General features: G+C 44.8%; 4 protein-coding genes across 5 annotated transcripts in view; all 4 read right to left on the minus strand.

The window, feature by feature from the left end:
- LOC114059107 (centrosome-associated protein 350-like) lies at nt 1-4,287 on the minus strand. Of its 2 annotated transcripts, XM_027887150.1 has the most exons (5): nt 2,735-4,287; nt 2,173-2,514; nt 1,643-1,786; nt 1,119-1,244; nt 1-820 (listed from the first exon to the last, which is right to left on the minus strand). In XM_027887150.1, exons 1-5 carry the CDS (start codon nt 4,151-4,153, stop codon nt 665-667), a joined length of 2,187 nt encoding a protein of 728 aa, XP_027742951.1. In that variant the 5' UTR covers nt 4,154-4,287; the 3' UTR covers nt 1-664. The 2 variants fall into 2 exon arrangements, with proteins under 2 accessions (XP_027742951.1, XP_027742952.1); XM_027887151.1 differs by lacking the exon at nt 2,735-4,287 and having other exon boundaries at nt 2,173-2,559.
- On the minus strand, nt 4,207-19,721 carry LOC114059096 (centrosome-associated protein 350-like). The gene is made up of 15 exons (XM_027887135.1): nt 19,712-19,721; nt 13,847-13,944; nt 13,436-13,546; nt 12,850-12,953; nt 12,194-12,327; nt 11,443-11,573; nt 11,145-11,332; nt 10,168-10,255; nt 9,263-9,439; nt 9,010-9,185; nt 7,054-7,232; nt 6,671-6,783; nt 6,023-6,191; nt 4,310-5,388; nt 4,207-4,221 (listed from the first exon to the last, which is right to left on the minus strand). Exons 3-15 carry the CDS (start codon nt 13,514-13,516, stop codon nt 4,207-4,209), a joined length of 2,634 nt encoding a protein of 877 aa, XP_027742936.1. The 5' UTR covers nt 13,517-13,546; nt 13,847-13,944; nt 19,712-19,721.
- On the minus strand, nt 19,557-25,248 carry LOC114059108. Its single transcript, XM_027887152.1, has 4 exons — nt 25,227-25,248; nt 24,461-25,137; nt 23,984-24,083; nt 19,557-19,899 (listed from the first exon to the last, which is right to left on the minus strand). Exons 2-4 carry the CDS (start codon nt 24,699-24,701, stop codon nt 19,626-19,628), a joined length of 615 nt encoding a protein of 204 aa, XP_027742953.1. The 5' UTR covers nt 24,702-25,137; nt 25,227-25,248; the 3' UTR covers nt 19,557-19,625.
- The window catches only part of CCDC187 (coiled-coil domain containing 187), a 6,876-nt gene continuing 3,998 nt past the window's right edge, over nt 24,710-27,587 (minus strand). Inside the window, exons 5-9 of the mRNA XM_027887136.1 lie at nt 26,705-26,833; nt 26,190-26,391; nt 25,649-25,880; nt 24,822-24,971; nt 24,710-24,748 (exon numbers count right to left, since the gene is read on the minus strand). Of these exons, the coding sequence (XP_027742937.1) occupies nt 24,710-24,748; nt 24,822-24,971; nt 25,649-25,880; nt 26,190-26,391; nt 26,705-26,833 (752 nt within the window). The remainder of the gene's footprint in view (nt 24,749-24,821; nt 24,972-25,648; nt 25,881-26,189; nt 26,392-26,704; nt 26,834-27,587) is intronic.

Below are 27,587 nucleotides of genomic sequence, written 5' to 3' on the forward strand. Positions count from 1 at the left end.
AACTAGTTCCACAGTGTATTAAAAACAATAATGATGCACAGTCACTTTAAAGTCTGCTGCACCCATCAGGAAAAGTTTTAGACTTGTTCCGGTTAGAGGAGTTTATTCCAAACTACAGAGGCCCACAGCAATTCAGGATCTGGGAGATGCAACTCCATCTGCACATTTACGTTCTTCAGACAGTCACCAGTGATTTTCTGAACACAATTTTCAAAGCATTCACAAACCTGAGCGTGATAACAAGAATAAGATCACTTGCACACAAATTGGTTCTGAAACCTGTTTGGAGAGACTTGGATAAAATTTTAAAACACATTGTGCTCTTCAAAGCAGATAAAGTGCAGTCTTGAATTAAAAAAGAGAATAAAATTTCCCCCCTTTGGATTCTGTGTGACATCAGTCTAAGAAGACCATTGATCTTAATGAGCCTCCCCAAAGCACAGAAAACAAGGAGGATATTTTGTGTGTTATTTTTCCATCTGCATAAGTCTCTCCTTGAACCTTTCATCGTAAATATGAGTGTACAAATTAGGCCAAGGCCACACTGGTATTGGGTACAAGTTCAGAGTTAAAGTTCTTAAATCACTCATTTCTTGACTGAAAAATAAAGAAAAAAAAAATCAGAGATTAAAATTCCTCCATTTGGGCCCATGAGGAAAAACTTCTATTCACAGGCTTTTCTCAGATAAATCTTATTAAGAACTCTGATTGTATCAAGGATCAAGCAATCAAATATGCCTTCAGTCATCCTCATCTTCACTGTTAATTCATCATCACCATAGTAAGTCCACTGAGACTCTTCTTTACGGAGCTCCTGAACCTGAAATAGAACAAGAATAAGCTCAAGAGGAGGAGTATGGTTGGTTCTGAAAGGTATTGAGACACTGTACCTAATGCAACAGCTTTCTATAAATGATATATAATAAAATAGATATAATATAGTTTATATATTGAGATATTAAACCACTCGCTAGAACAGGAAATACTGGATTATTATTGCAAGTGTACTGGAAAAAAAGGCAATAACTTGAAGTTCTGAAGTAATTAAGAAAATATGGTTCTCACAAAAGAATTTCTAGTTTAATAAGTGGGCAAATCCCATTTGGAATTCTGCTTACCAGAATAAGATCCACTCTGTCTCTCTTACAGTTTCCATACTTGGTCATATTTAGGAATTTCCTTTTCATTTCTAAGTCATTCTTTTCCAGGTTCATTATTTTAATAATTTCACCCTGAACAAATGTCTACAAAAGAAAAAAAAAGGCTGAAAAGGATTGGCCTCACAGGAACTGTAGCAGATCAGTGACAGGCACTGAAAATCCAGCTTTGAGGCCAGAAACCTCCCCAAGTTTAGGGAACTCCTCAACCAACACATTTTAGTCATAATGTTGCTTTAGAGGTTACACCCAAAGTAGTCATAATTAGGAGGATTTAGGCCATTCCTCTGCAGAGCTCCACACTTTTGGAATATTTTGACTAACCAGCTCAGCCTGTGTTTATTCAGGCATTTTCATGCTGTTTTCTTCCCCCATCACTTCCACTGCCACCACCCTTCTCCCCAGTTTCACACTTCTCGTCGCCACTGCAAGACCTGCTCTCTTCACTGACTCTTGTTCCTGCACTTCCCATTCCCAGAACGTACCTTGACATCCCTGACATCTGTTCTTCTGCAGGGATGCCTGGAACAGCGAGATCCCACGTTTATTTTCATCCATGGAAAACTATTTGGATCTGCAGTCACTCGATATTCTGCACGTAACAGCTCCCGGGTCAAGTCAAATATAACCTGGAACAGCAAAACCGCAGCACTGACACAGCTGAACCTCTCCCTGCTGGCCCTTGCAAACGTTTTCTCAGCATTTCTGAAGGATTTTTGGGGGTTGGAGGGGGTGACAGGAAAGGTTGGAATCTCAGGGCAGGATTTCCTGACAGCACCTGCATCACTGATGCTCCCACAGCTGCTGTCAGGTGTCCAGGGTCTCATGGCTGAAGAACTCTGGCAAAAGCAGCCATAATTCTACTGGAATTATCCAGCTTTACTTTGCAGTGCCTTCCAGTGTTCCTTTAGCTACGTTTTTGTGTCAGTTTAATAATTAGATTAATATTAAACATTATCTGAGTCAGCTTACAGAACACTAGAAAAGTTAATAACAGTTAGTGCTTTGAAAATACCTGATGATACATCCTTTTGCTTTCTGCTTCCAAATCATTCTCTGGAAGATCAGTACATTCAGAGTACTTTGGCACACTGATGCTCCTGAAATTTGAATTTATGTTTTCTGGGGTCCACAATTCTTCTACAGCACATGCAGACAAGTTTCTAACGTAAGAACTGCAATGTGGTATCACAAGAGGAACTTCCACAGTTTTCTTCCAAGGAGCTGAGTGCCAGTGATCTAATTTGTACAAGTATTGCCTTTGTCTTTGTCTCACCAGCACATGTTGGTCAGAATTAGGCTGAACAAAGTCTTCAGAGCTTCCAAACACACCAGCATCAAGGATTTTATTAAGGAACTTCAGGAGAGAGGGAATAAAAACAAAACAAAACAAAACAAACAACAAACCTTAAGTGAGAATAATTCCTTAAATGTAATCCCTTAAATGGGTCAGATTAAGGGAGCAACCCGGTTCCTAATGGTGACGTGATGTAATTTTTATGAGTGATAAATTCTTGCCCGGGTAGACCCAGCTTCAGGTCCAACACTTTAAATAAAAACTCTCCCATTGTACTTACTGGCAGAGTGGTTGGAGAAGTCTCTGAAGATAAATGAAGTATCTTGTCTGCTTTTGATCCATGTTTTCTTTTAATCTTCCTATATTCTTTCACTGCATCGTCTATAAATTTAGTTACAATTCTTTCTGCTACTGTGTGACAACCACGAATGCAAAGCGTATCAAAATCACCCAGGAGAACATCAGAAACCTTTGCTGATGGTTCAGATAAGACAGCAGCTGAATTTTCTTTGAGGAGAAACAGTTTCTGGCTGTCTCCTTGCCTGAGGCCTTTGCAGTAATTCATCATGTCCTTTTCAAAGGCACTTTTATATTTGTGTTGAGCTGTTTCAGAAAATGCAATTAAAACATCCACCAGAAGTTTTTTACCGAGTTCACTTGCAACATCATCAGCAAGTTTAATTCTTTTCTGATCCTCTACCAAGCAACAAATATTTTTGCTTGTGTTTACCTCATCTGTGGTATTGGTCCTGCTTTTCACTGGAAGCACAGCTGCAAGTATCCTTTGTTTTATTTGTGCCAGCTCTGTTTTTTCCTTATCTGGTCCCAAGCACATCAAGTTCTTTTCACAGAGAAATTCAGTACATTTACACTGGTTGCAAGGTGGAAACTTCTGCCCTTTTCTAGACAGCAAGGCAGTGTGTAACCTGGACTGGTTTTCTTTTACTTCTGAACCTCCCGCACTTTTTGTGTCTTCTGTTTTCTGCTCTGTAAACCCCACTCTCTGCTTGTCACCTCCAGAATATCTGCAGTCCCTTTTGAAAGATTCACCATCATCAGAGTGGGAATCTTCACCCCCAGAGGAACTGGAAGCCTTTTTGTTATCCCCCAGCAGGTGTGAGATCTCTTCAGGCCTGACAAAGACACCACAGTGCTGAGCACACCGGAAATACTTCACCCCTTGGTAAGTCCCAGCATTGTCACCTTCAGCTTTGTCCAGAGCAACACCAGCCCAGTGGCCACTGGCAAAATGAGTCCGTCCTTTGAACAGCAGAGTCCCAGCCTGGCTCTGCTTTACCAGCACCCTGTCCCCAATTTCAAATGACAGCAATGGGTCATCACCGTCCCCACCAGTGCTGGGCAGCATGAAATCTGTTGTACATTGGTTCGTTAATAAGTCAGGACTTTTACTGGCCTGACCAGAAAAAGTAGGGTTTGATACAGGCAGGAGCTCCAAAGGCTGCAAAGCTGGCTCACTATCTCCTTGTTGGTGTTCTGGTAAGTCCTCCTTTGGGCTGGAAGTGGCTTGAAGTGAAGATTGTTCTGAGGGACAACCACCCTGAGTTGAAAAAGCATCAATTGTCTCTTGACTGAGTGGGGGAAATTCTTGAGGCACGATGTTATCAGGTAATGGGGACCATGCATCCATTTCCAGTGATGTATCTTCACCCATCCCCTGACTGGTCTCTGAGCCTGTCATTTGTTCTGGTGGGGATGGGAAATCATCTGTGCTGGAGGTAGGATCATCATTTCTCACTGCACCTGCACCTAAAGAGGGAGGAGGAAGATCGTCACTTGGCAATGACAAATCCTTTTTGTCAGAGGATGGCAAGTCAGCACTTCCACAGGACAATACTTCATCCCCAGGAGACAGGATTTCCGACAAGGCATCCTCAGCAGCTGGAGGGAGACCCTTATCACTAATAGAGGTTGCATCATCTTCCCCTTTGGAAGAGCAGTGCTCAGCCTGAAATAATTGCTTTTTTGAGGAGGCAGAAGAAAAGAGCCCCCTCTGGGGAGACAGACATGCTAACAGTTTGTTATTTGCAATATCTCTCTCAGGCAGAAAAGAAACAATGTTCCCCAGTTGGTCAGTAACTGAATCTCGATGTTTCAAAGAAACCAAAGGTGGAAAACCCTTCAGGTCTCTATTCTGATCCACAAATGAACTGCTAATTTCCCCTAACACTCTGTTCGCTGTAGAATTAGGTTTCTGCTGTTCGTAGATCTTAGGTGAGTAAATATCATCACTGCATGAGGAGCTGGCAGAGGCATCGTTACCCTGTTCTGGGATCTCCTGAGAACAGGATTGGTTTCTACTGGAGCTTCCTGAGGCACCCAGGTGTGGCTCACCCGTTCCCTCCTCAGGGTTAGCAGATTGGGAGGAACGTGCTGGTTTGGTTTTGGAGGCACTTGCTTTGTCTGCTGGAATGAGAGAAAGCAGGTGGTCAGTGCAGCCATGATCCAACCCATCTCCAGGGGATTGCTGGGAGCGTGATGAAATCTCAGAGCTGTCATCTTCAGGCAGTTCATGATCATCATTGGGTGATATTTCCTTTCCATTACTTATTGCTGTTGGCACCTCTTTTGAAAGATCAGGAGACACCTCACCACTGTCATGGACAAACTCTCCTGGGACACTGCCATCTGTGTCCTCTCCGTGTTTCAGCTCCAATTCTGAACCTGAAATGGAGCTTGCCGAGATGTCAATCCAAACTGCAGACACCTTCTGAAATTCTGGAGGTGAAGAGGCTGATTTGGCACTTTTCAAAAAGAAGTTGTTTGACTTGGATGATGATTCAGTGGAAGAAAATCCTTCAGAAAATGCTTTTAAATTTAGTTCTTCGTCAGGAGCTTCATGAGAAACAGGGTCCAAATGCTTCAAACACTGACTGTCATCCACCTGATAAGGAACAGGCACTTCCACTTCTTTAACTGGAACATTTAAAAGAATTTTTTTTAAAAATCAGCATTTCATTAAAAAGTATTTTTAGGACACACAAACCTATAGTCTCCCTCGCTATGGTATGTAGGATTAAATGCAGAAAGATGGTTCATTAGGAAAAAAAGACACAAATATTTACACATTGTGGCAATATTTTGTATTTATAATACAGAGATTATGCCTACCCAGAACTACGTAAATGATATAACTGACTCATATATAAACAGACAGTTTTATTTTTTATATGCCCTACTGAAGAGTAAGAAATATGAACTGAGGATAAAACCTGGAAACAAAAATAACTCCAGCGGGTCCTGTCAAAGTCTATCTTCAACTGATCTATGTTCTTTAAAAAAGAGCACCCTTAAATTACTGAAAAAATGCCTCAAGAGAGGCTAAATTGTTACTGATACAATCAGAATAAGTTATGATTTTGTTCTGAGGAAGCAGGGCAATCATATCTCCTAATAAACCTTGGAGAGATCCCCTCATCTTGCCCAGCAGTGATTTATCTGTTGGGTATAGTGAGCAAGACACTTTGTTAACAGGCACTTTCTGTCTGGATTAAAGTTTGAGTGAAGTGGTTGAAACAGATTGGACATAAAAGCATTAAATATGATTTACCTGTTCCCTCAGGAGTGTTCTCTGCCTGAACCATGCAGAAGTTACACCAGGTAGAAAGCATCCCCAAGCTTTTCACTGTGAACTTGCTGCCACGTGGACTAAAATCTTCACTGCCTTTAGGATCCACCTCTGGGTTTGAAAGGAATGCCTCTTCCTGCAGCACAGATTCCTGGGATGTAAATATTTAAGAATCACAGTTAATATCAGATTAAATTTACATGTTCCCCCTAAAGTATATAAGGGCCTGTGGGCTCCTGAGCACATATATCCACATTGGGGTTGTATCAAGGAGGTAGGAAATAGGGAAGGGACTGGTCTCTGCAGATGCTGTGGGAAATAATAGTTTAGTGCTCTGGGAACAGGTTTAGTTTCCCCTGGAGCAGCACAGCACTTTCCCACAGGAGATGAGTTAAATACAATGTCACCAGGTAAGAGCACAGAGAACATGGAAGGGGTGGGAGAACTGGGGAACCAGCTGAACCCAGGTCAAAATTTAATGTTTAGATGAAGTGAATGTACCCAACACAGACTGATTTTTACTTAATGTCATAACTGCCAGGTGAGTCTTGTGCTGGTCCTGCCATGAGGCCAATATATCCCAGGGCACCGTTTCTTTAGGCATTAATGGAATTCCAGAGGGATCCTTACCTGAAATGCACGCTGTCTGCCTTCTCTGGTAATTGGTGTAGATACAGGTTCATCCATTTTAGCTGAATTTATATGTTCCAGAGGTAATAAAACATTACCCCGAGCAATAAGTTCTGTAAGATGCAACATTAAATTACAATGTTTTCAGTGCTAGTTTTTTATATTACTAACTTTACTTTGGCTTTTTGTTTAGCTCAGTGTTAAGTCATTTATAGTTTGAGTAACCATTGCCCTACACATTACTAGTCACACCACCAGCAGCTGAAAGTCCTCTCCTGAAAGATCATTTGAACTGCTCCAAAGAGCAGCTGAGACTTCCACTTTTGCCCTGAAGTAAGTAAATGGTCACAGACATGGTTTGCTGCAGAATCTGCACTGGGTACCTGTGTTTCTGCAGTCTTCAGCCAGGAAGACTGAGCCTGTGGTTTCACCAGCAGCATCATCATACACTCTCTTGGCCACCATTCTGGACATTTTCACACCAAGGGACTGCTCCAAACCTGGGGACTCCTCTGCCTGTTTCTGATGCTGTCCCAGTGTTCCCTTGTTCTCAGCAGGAAAGCTGTAAAGAGTTGGACAAAGGATTAATTTGGATTAATTATTGGGAGTGGGGTTTGTGTTTCCAAGTTAGTCATGACAAATCCATATGAAGTCAAAAGTACAAAATAAATGCTTCTGGTAGTGCTTGATAGTATCTCTAGAGCATTTCTAAACCAGCAAATTAGTAAAGCCAGAAACACTCTGAACAGTGTATTTATTTCTTCAATCCCCTCCCTCTCACTTGGTTTTATATTTTATACAGTCAAGTTTCAAACCTTCATAGACAAGAACAGGAGGAGACTGAAAAAAACAAACAAACAAACAACATTAGAACTCAAAAAGCAAATCCAGGGTCAAACTCTGAACCTGTCTGCCTCCTCCCTTTCCAATCAATCATAGCATTTCAGATTTCAACAATTCTCATGAAATTTTCTACTTCAAGTATAGCATTGCAACTTTATGGACATTTGGGACATCAGATACTGATTTTGATGGTGACTTTAAACTTTCTTAACAGTCTCCTTACTGTAAAATCACAAGGCAACATGACTCATATTCACAGGCTTTTCCCTCAGCTCTATAATTAAGAGTTAAGTTATTCTGTTCAGAAAAAAAAAAAAAATCTGGGTTTTTTTGGTTTGGTTTCATTGGGTTTTTTGACTAGCTTTTACTTTAATACCAGTTTAAAAAGGTAAATATGTTCTTGAGGATATTAACAGGATGAATATCCAGAAGGTAAATTTCTCTATAGTATTCAACACTACTAACATGTAAGGACATCAAAATAAGTATCTCAGTTTAGGACATATATCCCTAATTCTTAAGTTAAAAGCTTGTCCACGTGAAAGAATTATACATTTCTTTATCATTTGTTTCTAGTATTTAACACCCATTACAAAACCCTAAACCAGCATTTTTTTCTGCATGTTGGTAATTTATTATTTCAGTTTGGTTTCAGTTTTGAAAATATTTCCCAAACTTTTCCATCCCTTTCCAGTCCCCATCTTGTTAACTGCTTTGCTGATCAGTGTAAAATATGACCACACCCATGCTGGTGGATAAATAGCAGAATTCTCGCTCTGCTCTCCTACCCAGGACAGAGATCTGTGGACAATCAGCCTGAATTTGGGTGCATTTGAGTTCCAGCAGGCCCTGGCTGCTCTAGACTGACACCAATATTCACTGTTCTCCTATGAGCAGCCTTGTCAGTGATAAGAAGTGAAAGCACAGCCAAGAAACCTTTTAAAGATTCCTCTGACTTGTAATCAATAACACCATGAATTATAGATCAGTTCCATGCAGGGATTTATTTGAAAGCCTTTCCCTGTGGGGACTTAAGTAAATGCACAAACCTGACTCACCATTCTGCTAAAGCTCTGGGTGCACTGAATGAAAAGGGGTTTTAATTCATACAGATATGTTGTTTTTTTTAATTTTTTTTCCAATTAAATCAATACATTTCTACTCATTCAGCGTGGGTATTTTGAAGTCTAATTAATATATAGTTGCAGAGAGGTTTTAAAAGCCATGATGAACACATGAACTACTATTAGTAGCTGCGTGGCATCATTAAAAGTGCCCTGAGGAACTTACCATTTGGGACACCAGGTTGGTCAGAATAAGCAGTGATCTTCATGCATCAACTGCTTGAACATCAAGATTTTCAAAACTTATCATTATAAAACTCCCCTCTTCGGGGTGTTTAGAGCTCACACAGTTATCTAGGACATAACTGTCTCAATCTGCCTCACTAGGTTGGTTCTTACCTTCAGCTATCACTAAGAAAGGGTTTTACTTACCCCTCATGTTTCTTCTGTTTGTGCTTTAGCTGGAGACAACTCTCTTTACTCCCTGACAGCTCAGGCCTTTCTGGAGGGGCTGCAGACTCTGCTGAAGAGGAGTAGGACTTTGGGCCAGAAATAAGCTTCATTTTCTTCAGCTTTATTGCTTCTTCAGTTGCTTGGTTCCTCACAACCTAAAAGGAAAAGAAAACAGAAGGTTTCACCTGTAGGATCAGCTCTGACTTCAGCTCTTACCCACCCAAAAACCCACCAGGACATCCAGCGACTGTGACTTCACAACCTCTTGCTTCCCAGACAAACTGTGCAGCTTTTCCTGGAGTTGTGCTGTTGAATGCTGCATCATTAAGATTTCTCTTTGCTGCTTTAACAAAAGCTTTCTTTCTTGATGGGCTGCCCTGTAGATGTTTTGCAGGTGCTGGATTTCTGCCTACGCAAAGCAGAAAAGGAAAGGAGCATAAGAGAGAAGATAACAAGACCTACTTAAAAAATATGTGTAAAGTTTCTTAACATACTACTCACAAAACACCCTGAAAATTCAATATGGTTTTGTGGAGGGGTTACCTGTGAAAACTGATGACAGATTAAGGGGATATTTCGATGGGGTGTCAAGAGGCGAGACCTTTAAAAATTAATTATCTTCAGATCATTCAAAACTACAGGATGCTTGCAGTTTGCATTCGGAATCCCTTTAAGGAAAGGACAGGCTTGTACTACATAAGGAGCAGGACACACTTTCTGACTACCAAGTGTAATTATGAACCCTGCATAGCAGAATAACTGAGATTATAAAATTAGCTGTCAGATTAATTTAATGTATTTCAACATCAGAAGCATAAATCTGCATAAATCAGTGAAAACCTATATTACATGACCTGTTTGTTGTACCATAAATAGAAAAATCCACAATAACAGTGAAGTAGCAGGAAACAAGATATAAAAAGGTGTTTTCTTTTATCCAAGATTTACAGACTGCTGACTTCAGCACAAAAAAACCCTCACTGAATATAGGAAACAAGCAGAATAATGCATGCAAAGTGATTTTTCTTTTTTAAAAAGCAGACCCCACTTGCTCCAGCAACTCCAGGCATCTCCCTGTGCTGCATTTTCTCCCACTGGTCATGAGATGAAGCCCAGCTCCTCTCACTGCAGCATTACCTGCTCCTGTTTCAGCTCCATGAGGATTTTGCACTGCTTTGCTGCCATGGCAGAGGCTCCATGACTATCCTGCAGGTTTTCCAGAACACTGGAGATCAGAGAAGGATGAGAATCACAATCAGATGATTAAACGCCTTGAATTTACCGCCCTTCGGAAAACAACGCTAGGGATGGGAGAAAAGCTCCTCTCAGAGCAGCAGTAGCTATGGAGGGCTCTGCAGAAAGTTCTTCAAGACTCAGAGGACATCTCCCAACCTTGGGGCTGTGGTGCCTGGACCTCTCCCAAGGCAGATGGAGTTTCCTGAGTGCTCAGTGCACAGCACTGGTGAGGGACACCGTGCACTGGGGTGCTCACACTGCACCCCTCACCATCCCTGAGGGCTCCTCATCCCGGTCCGCACTGAGGGACACCCCTCATCATCCCTGAGGGCTCCTCATCCCAGTCAGCACTGAGGGACACCCCTCACCATCCCTAAGGGCTCCTCATCCCGGTCCGCACTGAGGGACACCCCTCACCATCCCTGAGGGCTCTTCATCCTGGTCAGTTTTGAGGGACACCCCTCACCATCCCTGAGGGCTCCTCATCCTGGTCAGTTTTGAGGGACACCCCTCACCATCCCTGAGGGCTCCTCATCCTGGTCAGTTTTGAGGGACACCCTCACCATCCCTAAGGGCTCCTCATCCTGGTCAGCACTGAGGGACACCCCTCACCATCCCTGAGGGCTCCTCACCCCACCCCAAAGGAGGCTGCAGTCGGAAGCTCAGCTCTGCTCTGGAGAGACTAAAACCATGCAGCCTCCTCTCCTCTTCCCCTTCTATACCCATGCTTGCTTTCTGAGAGAAGGATTTTATATTTGTTCTCTTTCCCTGAAAGGAAGAAAAGGGAGTAAAGCAGTCCTGGCCAAGCAGGTCTCTGGTGCTGAGGGCCCTGTCCCCGCCATGGTGGGTTTGGCGTCCTGCCCATTGTTGCCCCTCACCGTCTCTGGTGGCCCAGCCAGGCCAGCTCGGCCCTGGCTTTCTCCCTCAGAGCCTTTTTGCGGAGCTGGAGGAGGGTGGCCTGGTGTCGAGCCCGCAGCTCCTCTCCCCTCAGGCACTGCTGCGCCAGGGCCAGGCTGAGGCGGCAGAACGTGCTGGAGCCTCCGTGGAGCGGAATGGCCGCGCTCCACTAGGGACAGAGCAGAGCATCAGAGTCACTGATAGAGGGACTAAAAGCCAAAAAACACCCCAAATTCAGAGGAAAACCCCCCCTCAGAGTGTTCCCAGAGCTGGCCTTACCTGGCTGTCACTGCTCTCTCCAGAGTTGTCCCCTGCACAGGACTCCCCATGGGGCAGATCCACCAGAGGTGACAACACGTTCACGGCTTGATGGCTGTGCAGCGGCTCCCCCCGATCTGCTGGCAGGGATCCTAAGGAAAGGAACTGATGTCACTATAAATAAAATATCTGTAACAGAAGGAAAAAGAGAGACCCAAAAAACCCCAACTCCCACGGTACAAGTTAACATCCGTTCCTGAATTCAAGGTGCCTTCGCAAAGACTTGGAAGCCAGGCCCGTGCACTGCCCTCAGCAGGAGCCAGAGGAGCCACCCCACGGCTGTTCACTCCCAGGAGCAAGGTATGAACACTAAGCTCACTTTTAAGTGCAGTCATGGTAAACAGGTAAAAAGGAAAAAGGGGCCCATCAATAGATTAATTAACTCCCAGCTCCCCGTAGAAAGGTCCGGAGTACAAAGGGAGATCGCTATGGTTTAGATATGGATAATGAATATAAGTATTTACATCAAAATTTTTGAAGTCAGTTATCGAATTTTGTTCCAGACAGGCTGGATGGGCCTTTCATCAGCCTGGTCTAGGGGAATGTGTCCCTGTCCATGGCAGGGGTTAGGATAAGATGATCTTTAAGGTCCCTCCAACCCAAGCTATCCTGTGATTACATGTCCCAATCTGTGGATGCTTCACTGTTTCTAATGCTTTATTAGAAAGTGTTGTTTTCCCTGTACCACCAAATCCTTCAACTCAGCCCTTACCTTCTTGCAGCACTGAGCAACATGAACCTCTTCCTCCCAGAGGTTTTCTTTCTCCCACTATTTTGGGAGGCACTGAAGTGTGAACTCTTTCTCTCTTCAGTGCAGGTTGTTTCAGTGAACACATCTCTTGATTACTGAAGGTGAGAAAGAAAGGCAATATTTCCTTATTGCAGTCAGAGATACTATTTCAGTTCTTACCTTTCATAGCTAAGGCTCTGTGGAAACTGAATATTTTTCAAACCAGAATGCTGCTCATTTTTATGTGATGTTGAAAGTTTTACCTGTGCAAAGGTGCCTTTCTGGTAATTGCATCCATAAGATCCTAGAAGCAATTCTCAGGTCTTTATGCCACTTTAAATGAACATAAAAAAATGTGCACATACAATATTCTCATTCCCACCAGGGTATATGAGGGTAATGCAAAATGAGGGGGAATGCAAAATGAGGAAAACTATTTTGTCCCGCAGGTTTCAAAGGGCCTTCTACCTTTTAAAAATGCAGCATCTCCCCCTAGATTGGAAGGTGTTAATATTATGATTTGGGCGTAAATCAGAGTAAAATGACTGTATTGCACTTGCTTTAGTGCCCTAAGTTGTTCACGGAGTCAAACCACAGGCCAAATCATCAAACGCCTCCCTGCATCCTGCCTCCTGTACCTGCCGGCAGCGTGGTCACCTTCCAGCTGGTGTCCTCTCCGTGTTTGCTGTGTGTGGTACAGTCCTGACACAGGAGGATCACTGCCTCTGGAGCTCCTGCACTCCTGCACACACAGAAATTATCCACAGACCTCCCTCATCTTTGTGAAAGGCACAACTTCTAAATCTTCTTCCTTCGTCTTCTTGGGAAAGCACCTCGTTGTAGATAAGGCAAAGGATAATTCAGAGGACACTTTTTGGTCAGTATTAGCATCTCACTAGTCTCTCGTGTCTGAGCAAGCATCACTGTAATTATCTCTTGAGGACTTAAAACCTTCTCTTGATTTTACAACAAAACCAGCCATAGACACCAAAAGCTGCAGTACCTCAGTGATTTCAGCTCAACACTCCAAGTGACAGTCTAAGGGACTCTGTCACCTGAGAGACCTGGGCACTTCCAGAAAGTTACCCTGATCTACAGCTTTTAGTCAGTTAAAAAACCTCTTCCAATTAAGTGACTCTAAGTGAGAATAAAACCCAGTGGGGATTGGAGGAACATTTTGCTGAACCTAGAAGTGTTAAGCCAGGACATGAAATGATAACTTACCTCAGAGCTGTGCTGCAGCAAGGCACTCAAAAACCTCTGGCTTTCCTGAAGCTCTTGCTTTGCTTTCTCCCTCAGCACCATAAGCTGCTCTTTCTGCTGGAGCTGATGGATCTGTGTTAGGAAATGACACACCATAAATGACGTTTTTAACGGGATGACACAGCACCTCAGAGCTGGGGGCAAAGGGCAGCCAACTCCAAGAGAAGGGCGGGACAAACACCACTTTGGTTACAGCACAGCAACCTGTTCTTACCCCCCAGAGCTACAGCAGGACCTCCAAACAGCAAATAAAGGCTGGTACCTCTCCTTTATAGCTCTGTGGGGGTTTAGAAACCTGATGCAGATCAGCTGATACCAACTGACTATCACCTAAGCACACCTGAATCCAGGGACAGCAGCACCTTCACTGACCTTCAGTTTGTGAGCCAGAAGTAGGGAAGTTTGTCTCAAAATGTCCAGGTGGCTCCTGTGTTTGTCTTCCAGCTCCCTGTAGCTACGGCCTCCCTCACCTGCAGGAGTTTAGGAAATAGATGGTAACAGTCACCATTTAATTAAAAGAACCTGTTCTTCATTTAATGGGTGCCAGCTGGAGAAATATCAGAGTTAACCAGAGGCACTGGAACCAGATTCCTTCAGATTTTGGTTGCTGCCCTGGCGGTGTGTTTCTACACTGTCAAAGTCCTTTGGGATCTAAGCATTTATGGAGTGTTCTCCCAGCAGGGCTGACTTGCTGGCTCCCCACTGAGGCCAGTACACCTCAGAAAGAGTCTGACAGCACCAAAGTATTTCCAACAGAGTTCCAGGGCATCTGTTCCTCAGCTTTCTCTGCTGCATGACCTGACTGTGCTTCCCAAACATGTCTGAGTCCAGATACCTAAACAAGGGATCATCAGAAGGGGAATGTGTACATTGTTCCTACTGCATTTTCCTTTTGAATCCTCCCTGGGCCTATTTTTGGAAGTGTCCCAAATCTGACATCTGTCTTTATTCCTGAAATAACTTCTCTGCATACATTTACTTCTTCTGCCTTAACTGTAGAAGGAAAATGTCACTACCTACATCCTGTCAAAAAAATCTGTGAGCATAAAGTCCTTGCAAATTTTGGGAAGGGGTAGAACCTGAGGGTGTGTGCCAGGAAAGAGAAGGACTGGGGAACAATTCCTGTTCTGTGCCTGAATTCCAGAGTGTGGGTTATTGCCACTCTTGGTCCCACTGCTCCTTTGCTGCACCAACAGGATCAGAGCCACCAGGTACAAAAGAAAAGCTTCCCAACAGGTAATTCCCTCTGGAACTTGAGCTGCGTCCCTCGTGTCCCCTCCATGTGTGCAGGCTGGTTCCTCTCCTGTCACATGGAGACAAAAACCTCGGCAAATAAATTTCATTTTTAAGTGGAGCTGTTTTCCCTCTTGTTCCAGGGGCACCTATTTCCCTGCTCCTTCCTTGTTGTAACTCCCCTGCCTGTCCTGGACACTGCAGGTGATGTCATGTTTGCCAGAGATACGTTCTTGGCTGCTTTGAGCTCCTCAGATGAATTGCTCAGCTTATGCAAACAGGGCTGGTGTTTACTCTGTGCTGTGCCACTGTCACAGCAACCAGAGCCAGAAATGAATTGAAGTGGGGCTCATAAATAGAAATAGGTTTGACTTGGAAACCTGAGATAAAATCTCAATCCAAATCGCCCCACACTGCAGGACAAACCCACAACATGCAGGGTTTGTTTTTGCTTTAAATCCTGAAGGATCTTTAACACAGGAGGAGCAGAGATGTGGGATTGTTTGCATGACAGGATGGGGCTTGTGTTTATGTGGGTGTGAGTGAAATAAAATATTAAATCTTCCAGCAGATTTTCTATCAGACTGCTGCTCTGTTTTTATAAACAGCCTGACTGCACATTTCATTTACCACTTCCAGTGGTGTTGTGGGAGGCTTTTCTTCACCCCCTCCTTTTCAGAATCGAGGGACTGGGTGAAAATCTCATCTTTATTTCGGTAATGGGCATTTCCTGGGTTTGGAAGGTGCTTGGAAAAGGCAAAATCACACTGAATTACCCAGAAATCACATGCCAAAGGGAGAGTTCATGCTCTTAAAAGCATTTTTGGTTTTAGCCAATCCTTCTGATTCTGAGGACTGATTCAGACTCTTTAATGCTGATAGCTGCTAGAGATGATTTTGTGAAATGGCATATTTAGGAAAACTGAGTGGGTGAAAGAGCTGTTGTTACTACAGGGAAATTTTGAAGTAGCACAATAGGAAAAAAAAGAAAAGTGAACAGATCTTCAGCAGGTAAACAGAACACTCACCACTCTCAAAAGCTCCTTCAATACTTGTGATAGTTCGGACAAATAAGGTCATTTTATCAAAAAGAAATTACAAGCTAAATTTATTGATGCTAAGTTGTTTGAGTAGCTTTTTAAACTAATATCTGGGCCACTTGGAAGTATGATCACCTATAGGGATATAGTTTAAAACCTGGCAAATATTTCTAATTTGTGCCTCAAGCTGAACAATGCTATTGTTGTTCTGCTCAAAGCCTGACTGGTGGTATTGATCTCAGAGTGATTAAAAAGTTTGATCTGTTTTCACTGCTTAGGAACATAATTTTCCTAATTGTGGCTATTTCCAGATGCATTTCTTGTGTTGCAACATCCTGCATTAAAGAAAATACCATCTGGCTAAACTTCCCATCCTTTTCTGTGGTGATGAATGGCATTTTACTGCCTCCCCAGATAGCTCCAACGTGCAAACACTCAGCCTTGGGAAAAAAAAAATGCTATTTATTAAATCACTTTCCGCTGCACCTGCAGAATCTCAGTAAAGCCCTGTAGAATCTCCCTGACATATAATTAAAAAAGCCAGGCTAAAAGTCTCATTTTTCTAATCACTTGAAGCAAGGCAGAAGCATTTACTGCTGCTTTACTCAAGGACAGCTTTTCCTCTTTCTGCCCATGTCAGCAATCAGACCAACCCAGCTATTACAAAAATACAGACTTGCAACTTTAGCACGAGCACAACTTTGACTGTATTATTGCATATGGGGTACAAAGTGTCCTGAAATATTCCTGTGGAGTGGAGCAGCAGATCCAGAAAGAATTGACCAATTTTCCCCCTTTTTGGGTAATCCTTTCCCATCTCCAAAATTACTGTGTTGGCTCAATTGCTTTATCATTTCAAGGTGTTGCTCAGGTAAGAGAGGTGGGTGAAGCAGCACCCAGGCATTCCAGCACTCTGTTAACGTGCAGGAACAGAGATGGGGTGATGGCAGGGAAATGGAGATGCAGAAAGAGGCTTGGTGACTCCTGATCCCAGCTGAGATAAACCCAGCACAGACTGTTTGGCCCTCCTTCAGCATGACCTGTGAGCCAAGAGCAACCCCTGAGCAAGAGACTCTCCACCTGCAGGCTGTGCCTGTTCACTCAGGAAAATCAGTGTGCTGATCTGCACTCTGGAGGGCCTGGCAGAGTGTGCACTTCCAGGTTCTTCTCCCCTCTGTAAATACATCTGGTACCCACTTGTCACCAAAGAGGAGCTGCTTACTAAACAAGGGGATTAACGTGGCCTTTGCTACTCCTGCCCTCCACATACTCTGTGTTTGTGTCTAAATCCTCTGGTGTGGAGGGTTGGCCTGAGTTCAGCTCCCAGCCAGATGTTGCAGCACATGGCAGCACCTCCCCCTGCTGCTGCCCCTCGTGCAGAGCAGCAGCTCCTGCTGCGGGATGGCAGGAGAGCCTGGAGCCAACCGCCAGCCCGAATTTCCAGGGAATGGTGCTCCTGTTCCTCATCAGTTCTGCCAAATTCCCTCGAGTCACGACCCCACCGTTGCAGACACTTCAGGGGGGTTTGCAGGCTGAGGATGGAGCTCACTGAAGCTTTGGAAAATACAGAGCACAGGGCAGGATTTGGAAGGGAACGGGAAGAGCTGCCTTAGCTCAGCACTATCAATCAGGGCACAATTAGCTGAAACCATGCTGATACACTTCTGTGCTGATTCCACCGATTTCATTACTTCTCCCTCTGCTAGAAGCAAGAAGGCAGCTCCCTCTAGCGATACGAGAAAATATGTCAATCAGCAGTTTAGGGGAAAGATGTTACACTGAATATTCTCCTTCTAATGCAGGTTAAAATTCTGCGTTTTAAGAGTAATGGAAACATTCCATTTCCTTTCCCAATGCAAACTACTGTAAAGCAGTAGCCAGGCTTAAGCTTCAAAATACAGAAAACACTTTTTTAACCGTTAATTTTGGCTTAAACTTTGTTATGTCTCAAAGATTAAAAAAAAAAAAGAAGAAGAAAGAAAAAAGTCTGGTCTGATGCAATGAGATTTCTGGCTCATTTAGAGAACTGGGTACTGTCAACTTTATTCAGGGGATGTGCTGAAGTATCAAGGAAAGTGTAGCTCATCTCCTCAGCTCCCCATGGAAGAGACCTGGTGTTCTGGCAGGAATAATGGAAAGATTTTATATAGTGGTGTAATATATAAACCACTTCCTTATCAGCTCACTTGGTTATACCCAGTGTTGTGCCTAAACTGAGGTGAAATACTTTCCAGTGCTATCTGTGGAGACTATTTTTGTTCACCACAGCACGTGCTTACAGGATTTGTAATTCTGGGTCTTACACTGGCTGTGTTTAAAAAGGAAATTCAACAGTTCAGGGCAAGTTTAGTCTTACTGCAGGTAGCAAATAGTTACAAACATTTTGTGAATATCTGCTTCTTGTTCTGTGCTTGATGAGGTTTGAAGATGAAATGTGTAATTTTGCCAAGTATTTTTCACTGCAGAAAATTCTTCACCCCTCTGGCATAGCAGGTCGAGATTAGGCCATGCAAGTACCCTTTAAAGGTAAACATGTTTGTTTGGCAGCAGTTGGGCAATTACACCTCATTATGCTGCACGTGCAGGGTGAATTCTGCGCTCTGTGACAGCCCAGAACCAACTGCTGGGGCGATGCCTCAGAGCAGACAATGTGGCCCCGTGCCTGAATGCCCCGTTCCTGCTGAGGGTGGTGACCAGCCCCACTTGTGACCCATATTTCACAGGCACATTGTCCCCAGCGTTGACAGTTCCTCATCTGCAGTGCTGGGGGTGCTGCTTTACAGCCCGGCCTCGGGCTGGCAGCTCCTGCAGATGCTCAGGGAAGGTGGAGGTTGCTCCTGGCACAGACACCAGGCAGCAGTTCCTGTTGTTCCTGTGGCCAGTGGTGGATGGCAGGATCTTCTTGTCGGGCCAGGCCCTTACTTATCAATAGTAAATAAATACATTGTCTTTCTCTTATGGTAAACACTTCAGACAACAGACTCGCTGTCCAACCCCCGAGGATGCCCTCTTAGTCCCTTGGGGGGTAGGGAGAAGCACAGTAAACAATGCTGGCTTCTCCACCACCTCAAAATCCAATATTATGTATAAAATGTTGTGGGGAAAACAATGAAGAATCCTTAATAAGAGCAAAGGCTTTTTGTAAGTACCCTCTTTGAGGAAAGGTTATCTGATCTTGTTCCTTTGTCTCGGAAAAGCCCTTAAAACAATGCACCATCTGCTCCTGTTTGGTGGAAGCAGGCAGGGATCTCTTGGTCTGCACGCTACTGTTTGTCATTTAACCCTTTCAGCCACAAACTTTCCCTTGTTTCTATGCAAACCTTTGCTCTGGGCAGAAGCAGCAATGCCCTCCACCCCGCAGGGCCCTGAGCTCCCTGCAGCAGATCACTCACCCTGCACCCTTTGGAACCCCTGTCCATGTCCTGTGCCTTGATGCCTCCTGCTGTACAGGCAGGACAATATTCCACACTGCTCTGATGTGGTAATTATGAAGAATTAATTGTAAGGCTCCTGGAGACCTTAGGATGAAGTTGTGAGGTGCTGGAAATGTCTCTGAGTCAATGGGGTTTGTTCCATCAGGGACTATCTGTAGCTGCCACAGTGAGGTGACACCGCTGAACTCACACCTGTGAGACAGCACAGCCCTGCATGGAAAAGGCAAAGAGTTCCTGTTGCATTTTATGCCATTTTAATAAAAATCTCATCCATTAAACTGTAAAATGAACGTTGAGGGGACATTTTTTCATATATTCATTCTTCACCTTCAACACGTGGAATACAAACCATCTCTTTGAGATCCCCCATCACCCCAGAAGTTTTTTCAGCCCAAGCCAGGACCATTAGGAAGAATTCTCTTGCAATGAAGGAGAATAGAATATTCATTCTACTGCAACAGCATAAGAACCACCTTGGGAGGGCACTGAGTGACCACCCTGCTCTGACCCTCCAGGAGATGCCACCTTACCCAAGTCCCGCTCAAAGCCATCGGTCTCAGCTCCGGTGCTCAGAGCAGCGGAGGGCTGGAAGCTCAGGCTGTCTGGGATCCTCAGGCTCTCTCCAGGAGGTTGGTTGGTCTTTTCCTCTCGGTTCTGAACTTTCGAAAGAGCCTCACGTCGATAGTGATCCCCCTGCGCCGAGAGTCCTCCCCGCGGGCTGTGACGAGGTAACAACAACAATTACCAAGGTTTGGAGATGGTGCATGTCTATAAGCAACCTTTTGAACTAAAGAAAAATAGTTCTTTCATTTTAACAAAACTCCCACATTTTGTCAAATGGAAACAAAAGCCTCCCTGCCAACATACAACATCTTCTTTTTTGTACCTTGCTATCGTCAGGAAAGTTATCAACACTCATTTTTACCTGCTCTGATTACCGCTCTGAAAGGGCTGGATATTTTCAACCTAGTGGCAAAGAGAAACAACAGCCTTGCAGTTTGGAAGCTTAATTTATGAGGGTTGCATTGTACAGTCTGTGCCATTGTTGGGACTTGGTTGCACAATCTGAACCTTGGCAAAGCAATCTGTTTAGAAACACAAAGTACTGAGCTCTGTTCCAGCGTTTCTAGGACTTGTGCTGAGCGTGGCTGTGGCCCAGCTAAGATCTCCTAGTGATATATATATATATATTTTAATATTTCAAAACAATGCCAGCACCAAGTCCTGCAGACAAAGACCTCGGCTAACTGGTTTTACTTTGGTTTGGTCTGTAACTATCTGAGCTTAACTAAAAAGATTAGGAAAGAAGGTGTGAAAAGGAGCATTTATTGATCAAGCCGGGGCTGAAACGCATGCAGGGACACCGAGACACTGAAATGGTGACAGATGTTTTCTGTTTTACAGAGAAAAAAATGAATGTGGAAATCTTTTTTTTTTTTTTTTATGGGCAATCAGCTTAGGGAAATCTTATTTCATTTTTCTGGTTAATAAGCTTTTCTTTGTTTTTCATGACCCAGAAACTGCTAAAATGATTAGAACAGCTTCCACTAACGCGTCTTGGGTGTGTCCTCCTGAAAGTGGGAGCAAAGGTGGATGAGAGAGAAAGAGAAGAGCAAACAGGGATTTCTTAAAAAAGCAGTTCTAATATTCAATGGGCAAATGTGCTGAGTTTTGCCTCTGCATTTGTGTTTTGACAGTTTTTTAGTTACTGGTTTGTTTTTTTTTTTTTTTGGTTCTTGAAAAATGCCTACTTCTGTCTGGAGAGATTGATGCCAAGGTCTAAATCCTGGGCAGGACACCAGTGGAAGTCAATGCAGATTCTGTAGAAAGTATTTGCTTTACACAGGAGTGGCCAGCAACACTTGTCCTCCACACACAACCAGCTCTGCAGTGGGCACAAACCAGCACAATTCCCAGAGGAGGCTCTTTGGGTTTGCACCAGCTAAAGAGAAAGTGTTATTTGGTGCACAGGAGGAGGCAGAGCTGTGATCCCACTGTTTCAGCCCTGAGGCTGCCCAGAGCGCTTTCAGATCTAAATTTATGGCCAAAGTGGTATGATTTTATCGTTCACTTATAGAGGGTAACTGAAACAAAGTAAGGATGGAATTGCATACATGTTTCCTGGCAGTTTGGAGAATTCCCATCAGGGAGTCATTTGCATCAGCAACAAACCTCCCTCAGCCGCCCCCGTGACTGCAGGGCAGCCGTGCATGAAATGGGAACATTTCTGATGGCAACAGGCACCTGTGGGATTTCTTGCATGGCCACGAGTCGCTGTTTTCAGAGCTATAATTAAACATGTAAACAGAAAAGCGTGCTGTTGGAAGTGGCTGTGGAGCAGGTCGTGCTCAAGAGCGCTGGGTTTGTGGCGCTGGATGTTTTGTGTTTGTGAACGAGGCCGGCAAAGAGTCAGTTTTAACAGGTGGCTTTGTTCAGATGAACTCTTGGAGCCAACTGTGAATTCGTAACTTGTTGTCATCGGTAGTAACGCTGAGCATGAACCCAGTTCAGCTGATTTTACCATCACATTTTCTAACCCAGCCACATTGGTGAGTGGGCTGACTGAGGCACTGAGGTGGCTGAGGTGACTGGTGTTCCCTTACCCCGTGGCTTTCTGTCTGATCTGATCTGATCTGATCTGTGTGCCCTCAGTGGGAATCAGTTGATAATGGATCAGGTTCAGGAACAACTTGATGACAGGAGCCTCACCACGTCCCTGCCATGTGCTGCCAGCTGCTTTGTGCCAAAGGACTCATCCTCTTTTCCTTCCCGTGAGTGAGCGTGCAAGCTTTGGGAAAGGGGCAAAATTAGACAATAGATTATATAGAAATAAAAGCTGAGGACAAAAGCCAGGGTTTTACTCTGAACCTTTGTATTATCTACTTTACCAGTAGCTAAGAAAGGGTTAGACATGGGGTGGTTTTGCCTTTGTATTGTCCCCTTACTGTCACTGCTGCATCAGAGGAGCCCTCAGCCCACAAGGAGATGAGTCTGGAGCCGTTCACAACAGAGCAACACTTTCCACTTCTCATCTCTAAATACAGCAATATTTTATCTGCAAGTGGCTCTCCTCATCTTTTGGAGCAGCACTTGCAACAGGGTTGTGATTTATTGTTGGAGAGGTTTTATTGGTGGTGGTTTTTTTTTTTTGCTCTGAGGACTTTCTTTGCCTCGGCCGCTCGAACACACGGGAGCTTTGCTTTCTCAGTAATTGCATCGTTCAGGAGATCAGCTCAATCTGTCTTCTTTCCACTTGTCCCTTCCAGCTGGGGGGTTGTTCCCATCGGGGCCCAGGGGGTTCTGTCCCTCCCTGCCATTGCTGTGAATTAGGGTTGCAGAGAAGCACGACAAGAGCGATGGAGCCCAGCACTGGTGGTCTGTGCTCCCCAAGGTGCGGTGCAGGCGCAGCTCTGACTCTCTCCACTGCACACTCTGAGTGCCCAGCGCTCATGTTTTATACATTTGCCATCTCCTGTGACAGAACAGCTCCATAATCCTTGCAACCGATCTCTCGGAGCAGAAATCAGCCCAACCTTTGTGAGCACGGTAGTTGTGCACAAAGAACAGGGGTTTAATTCCTGGTAATTCCAGTAATTACAGTTCATAACTTTGGTAAGCTGAGCTGTCTGGGCTTATCTCTCCAATTTTCATTTTCCTCGTGTTTACTTTGCGCTGCAAAGCTGTAAACAATCTTCTTAAAAAGAATGCTGAGCTTAATATCCCGCCTTCACTTAAAAAACCCCACAACATGCTCTTTTTTTCCCCCACTAGAGCTCTCTGCAGGTAGGTTGGCACAGCCAGCCTGGTTCCATGCTCCAGCAGAGTGTCCAAGGAGCAGAGCCAGCCCATCCCTGACTGGCGGGATCTCACAGCACCTCGTTCTTCCCTCAGAACGGGACGTTTGGGGCGCCGTGGCCAGTTTGCTGCACATATGTCCTTTCTTTGGTAATGCCTGTCCAGGTCATATTTAATCTTCAGGGCTCAGGGGATTTACTGTCTAAGGGAAGACGTTTCTGCAGAGATGTGTGGCCCCTCAGGGGGCTCTGGCTTTGTCCTTCTCCATGGCTGGGCAGGGCATGCTCTGACACCTGCAGGTGTTGCCTAAAATCAGAAAAATAACTCTCTGGGCAATTTTTGGGTAGTGATTGTGTCTGAACTAACACATCCTTTCAGAGTCCCTCCTGTCACCAGGTATGACCCAACCATGGGCAGTTACACAAATATATGTTTGCCCTCTAAGACACAGGCTAAATGCAGAGGGGGTTTTATCGACTGCCATCTACATTAAATATTTAATTAGGCAGGCTGAAAACTCTAATCCATTTTTCTAAACTTCCTACTCCCAAAACTATTTTCCTCAGCCATCCCCGCTCTCTGCCTCCTGTGCTGCCTGCGAGCAGACACACAGCCCTTAGACCTTCAATAATCGGAATTTTTCACCCGCTCGAAGCGGATTTGTCGCACGGCGGTGATGGAACCCCTCGTTCGTCCCCGCCCGGAGCTCGGGGACCTTTCCCCGGGTGCCCGGGGGGGACCCTCGGCCCGTCCCGCCGCGGCTGCCGCTGCCCCCCGGCGGAGCGAGGGAGGAACGGCAGGAGCGGAGGGGGATCCATCGGTCCGGGGAACACACCTTCCTCATTGATCCAACTCCCTCCAGATAGGTGCTTTCCCTCTTTTAGCTTTCCTCCCGGCAATCTCTGGGTAAGCAGTACAGAGCTGTCTGCTCCGCGCTGAATTGGTGCTGTTTATTTTACGTGCATGTGGCACATTTAGCAGAGGATAATACATCCAGCTTTGTTTACCTTCTGGAGAGGAATCTGTGAGCTGGAGAGGCTGGGCTGGTTATTGGCTTTTCATGCAACAGGCTCCTGTCCACCTCGGGGCTCTTATTCACAGGGAAACCTTTTAAAAAGACAAATGAAGCCATTTAATAAATGTGCTCTTTGTAGAAATGAAACGGCCCAGGCTCTGGCATCTATTCGCTGCCTCCTTACGTGTGAGCACTTAACTTCCATACAGCTCTTCTCTTCCACAGATTTCCGAGTTTGTGGACTTAGGCTTATAATTCCTTTCCTACTTTTGGGAATTAAGAGATGTAGTTTCACAGTTGAAAGGAGAGGAGAGGAAAGTAAAGCCTAGAAGATCCAGCACTCAGGGATCTCCCAAGACACAACACTTCCAATAGGCCAGGGGAGATGAGGATTAACCACTGCTTTGTAGCTTTGAAAGACCTGGGCAATGGCACCTGAGTCTCCCTGTTGCATCATGCCATGATTTACCTTGCAATGTGTTGCTCAGGGCTCCCCCATTGCTGAGGTGCCTCTGTCCTGCTCTGTCAGTGATCCAGGGTAATTCCTCCCTCTCAGCACTCCCACCAGGCAAAGGAATGAGCATTTCCTTCTGTCTGTCCGGGGCTGTTGCTCCCTCGGTGCTGCCCACAAGTCTAACCCTGTCCAGTCCATGAAATTCCCTGTTGGATGACACACGTGGCACATCAGGATCAACAGCATCCAGGAGCATTTGTACAGTCAGTGTGCTGTCTTCCTTGTTCCTAGAACTCTCAGGTTCTGGGACAGAAGGAGGCTCATTGTAAAGGTCCAGAGGTGTCTGTGTCCAAGCTTTGTCAGCAGATTCTCTAACCCAGTTTGCTCCACTCAGCCTCTTGGTTGCCACGTCAATCTTTTCTTCAAGCTCCTTGGACAGACTGTGAATGGCTTTCACTCGATCCTGTTTGCTTCTCTGAGGAGAAAAACCAGGAGTCCAGCCCTTGGAGGAAGGTTTTGCATCTTTCTGAGGAGGGGAAAAGCTCAGAGGTGAATGCAGAACTGGGGGAGAGCAGGCCCTCAAGTCTTCACATCTCAGAGGACTGAGAAAGCAGCATTCCCATTCCAGTGGTGGTGCAGGAGCTAAAGCCTCTCCTTTTTTAGGGGATTGAGCTGCTTCTAGAAGTTGGTTCCTATTTAAAAAAAAAAAAAAAAGGGAGAAATATATCTGCAGTGCGTTCTGAGAAAGAGGCTTTCTAGGATGCTTTTGAAGTCTGAGTACCTGCCTCTGTGATCTCTGTGTAACAGAGGATGGGATGCTTCATCCTCCCAGGCCATGGAATTCCTCTCCAGGATTCCCCCACTGGTTTGCTCCTGAAAGAGAAGAGCCATCAGTAATATTTGGCTTTTGTTCCACCTAATAATTGACTCATGGAACTGGCAAGCTGCTCATACCACACAACAAACCTGTTCTTTCAGCCCAAGGCAATGGAGATTTCCAGGGTTTTGGCCCTGAAGTCGAGGGTTTCAGCCCTACTAACGAGCCCAGCAGTTCTTGCCATAATTACAAATTAATTGCTCCATTTCTCTAGGTAAAACTTTTTCTCCCTGATGCTTCAAAGCATTTAAATGAAGTGTTCCGTGTCCTACCTGGTGCTGATCAAGATTGGAGGGGTTTCAAGGTGCCACTCCTGGACGACTTACCTGCTCAAATTCGCACTGAGGATCTCCTTTTGCAGGAGCTGTTTTCCCAGTGAACTTGTGCACCTTTATAGGATGTGATTTCTTCCCAACAGCTTCTTTCTGTTTCCTGTACACCTCTTGCAACCTCTTCTTCCTCACCTCTGCAGCCTCCACCAAGGACTTTTTCTCTTCAAGGAGTTTTTTCTTTCTTTCTTCCTTTTTGCGCTGCATAAATTCCCGAACGATCTCAGGGCTGTAGGGGTGAGGTTTTTTAAGGTTTACCCTCCTCTTTGAAGGGTGCTTAAGGTTTTCTTTCCCAGACCCTCTCTGTGCAGGGTTGCCCAAGCCTTTCTGGCTCTGAGGAGATGTACTTCTCCCTCTGCTGCAGCTTTCTGAGGAGCTGGGCTTGGCTCCATCTTTCATTAATGAAAGTTGTGTCCTTTCCCCACAGAAGGCAGAGGGAGTTGTGCCCCAAGGTCCAGCTGAAGGAGAATGGATCCCTAGGGATTCCTGCAGAACAGTCCCTAGGGGTCCCTTTCCTTTTGCAGTATCTTTTGGGAGCCTGGTATGCCTGTTTTCATCATGGGACTGGCTTGGCAAGTGGAGGTTCCAGAGTGGTTGGTTGGTATCCTCAGCTGGTGCAGTGCTGATCCTTTCCACAGCCTGGCGGCTTTGGAATGCAGGGCTCTTCCCCACAGCTCCATTTCCCTTGTCTCTCCAGCCGTTTTCCATCGCTGGCACGGCCACAAATCCTCTACCAACTTCTGTGGGAAACATTTGGAAACAAGAGTGGTGTTGTTACTCCAGAGAGTATCAATCCCTGTATCACCGTGTGCACCTCAAAACCTGCTCTAGGTCTGAGCACTATTTTCAGGTGCAGGCCGGACTTGTACACCTGTTGTAAAAACTGGGACATTCGAGGGAGAAAACAAAAGTGAAATTTGAAGTGCCCAATTGCCATTGCAAGAGGAAGGTGCTCAGAAGGGCCTGGAAACCTTTTTTTGTCACTTAGGTTTGATAAATCACTTTTTTTGTGTGTGTGCCAAGACACCCAGTGTTGCAGGGGGGCAGCTGTACCGAGGCTGTTTGCTGTGCTCTGCTCTTCAGCTGTGCTCCTCAGATTTGGAAATTCAGGGGGTGGACCAAGCAACTTTCTGGCCAACTTCTGACCTTCTCTCCACGCAGAAGCACCAGGCAGCTTCACACCTGCAACACAGCATTGGTATTGAATTATTCTATGATTATTCTATGATTAGCCCCTCAGATGTTCTTGGAAAGAGAATTGTAACTCTACTAAAAAGTCTTTGCTGGGTACCAGCACATTTGAGAACTGGAGGGAAGGGGAAAACAAAATTATGCTTTTCCTTGCGATGACTTCAACCTCACCGGAGCAAACTAATTCATTTTTAAAAAGTGGTGAGACTCAGCAGGATGTGGTGTGGAGGGATCAATGAACGACGCAGGACGGAGGGACGATGTATAATGCAGATATAAACGGTGCAGAACGAGGCCCAAACAAATTACTGCTGCTTAATAGGCGGTGTCACATAATAGACAACATTTATCACTGTTTTACTTCATAATTTCAGGTTGCATTCACAGCATGCCAATACTGGGACAATTATGTATTTATTGCAAACACTTCTCCAGAGTCTGTTGGGCTCAGGAGGGCTGGGATCCATCCACGTCTTTCAGGAAACACCTGCTGGGTCACTTTGTTTCCCAGTTTAGCGGTACTAAAAATTAAGGATGAGTTTATTTTGTACACCCTTAGTCTCTCTGAATGCACCAAACCAATATGTAGGCCTAAAAAATGCTTCACCATGGCGTTTGATTTCAATTAAATCTCTTTTTAATCTGCACAGTGTTCATTAACTACAGAAACTATGATGCTGAAGTTCGAGAGCAGCTGCATTTCTGATGAGAACAGTTGATAGAAGAAAATCTTTTGATTTAAATA

The sequence above is a fragment of the Empidonax traillii genome, unplaced genomic scaffold (genome assembly GCF_003031625.1).
Source record: "Empidonax traillii isolate 1590-97213 ecotype Southwest subspecies unplaced genomic scaffold, ASM303162v1 scaffold204:size1584377, whole genome shotgun sequence".
Lineage (NCBI taxonomy): Eukaryota > Metazoa > Chordata > Aves > Passeriformes > Tyrannidae > Empidonax > Empidonax traillii.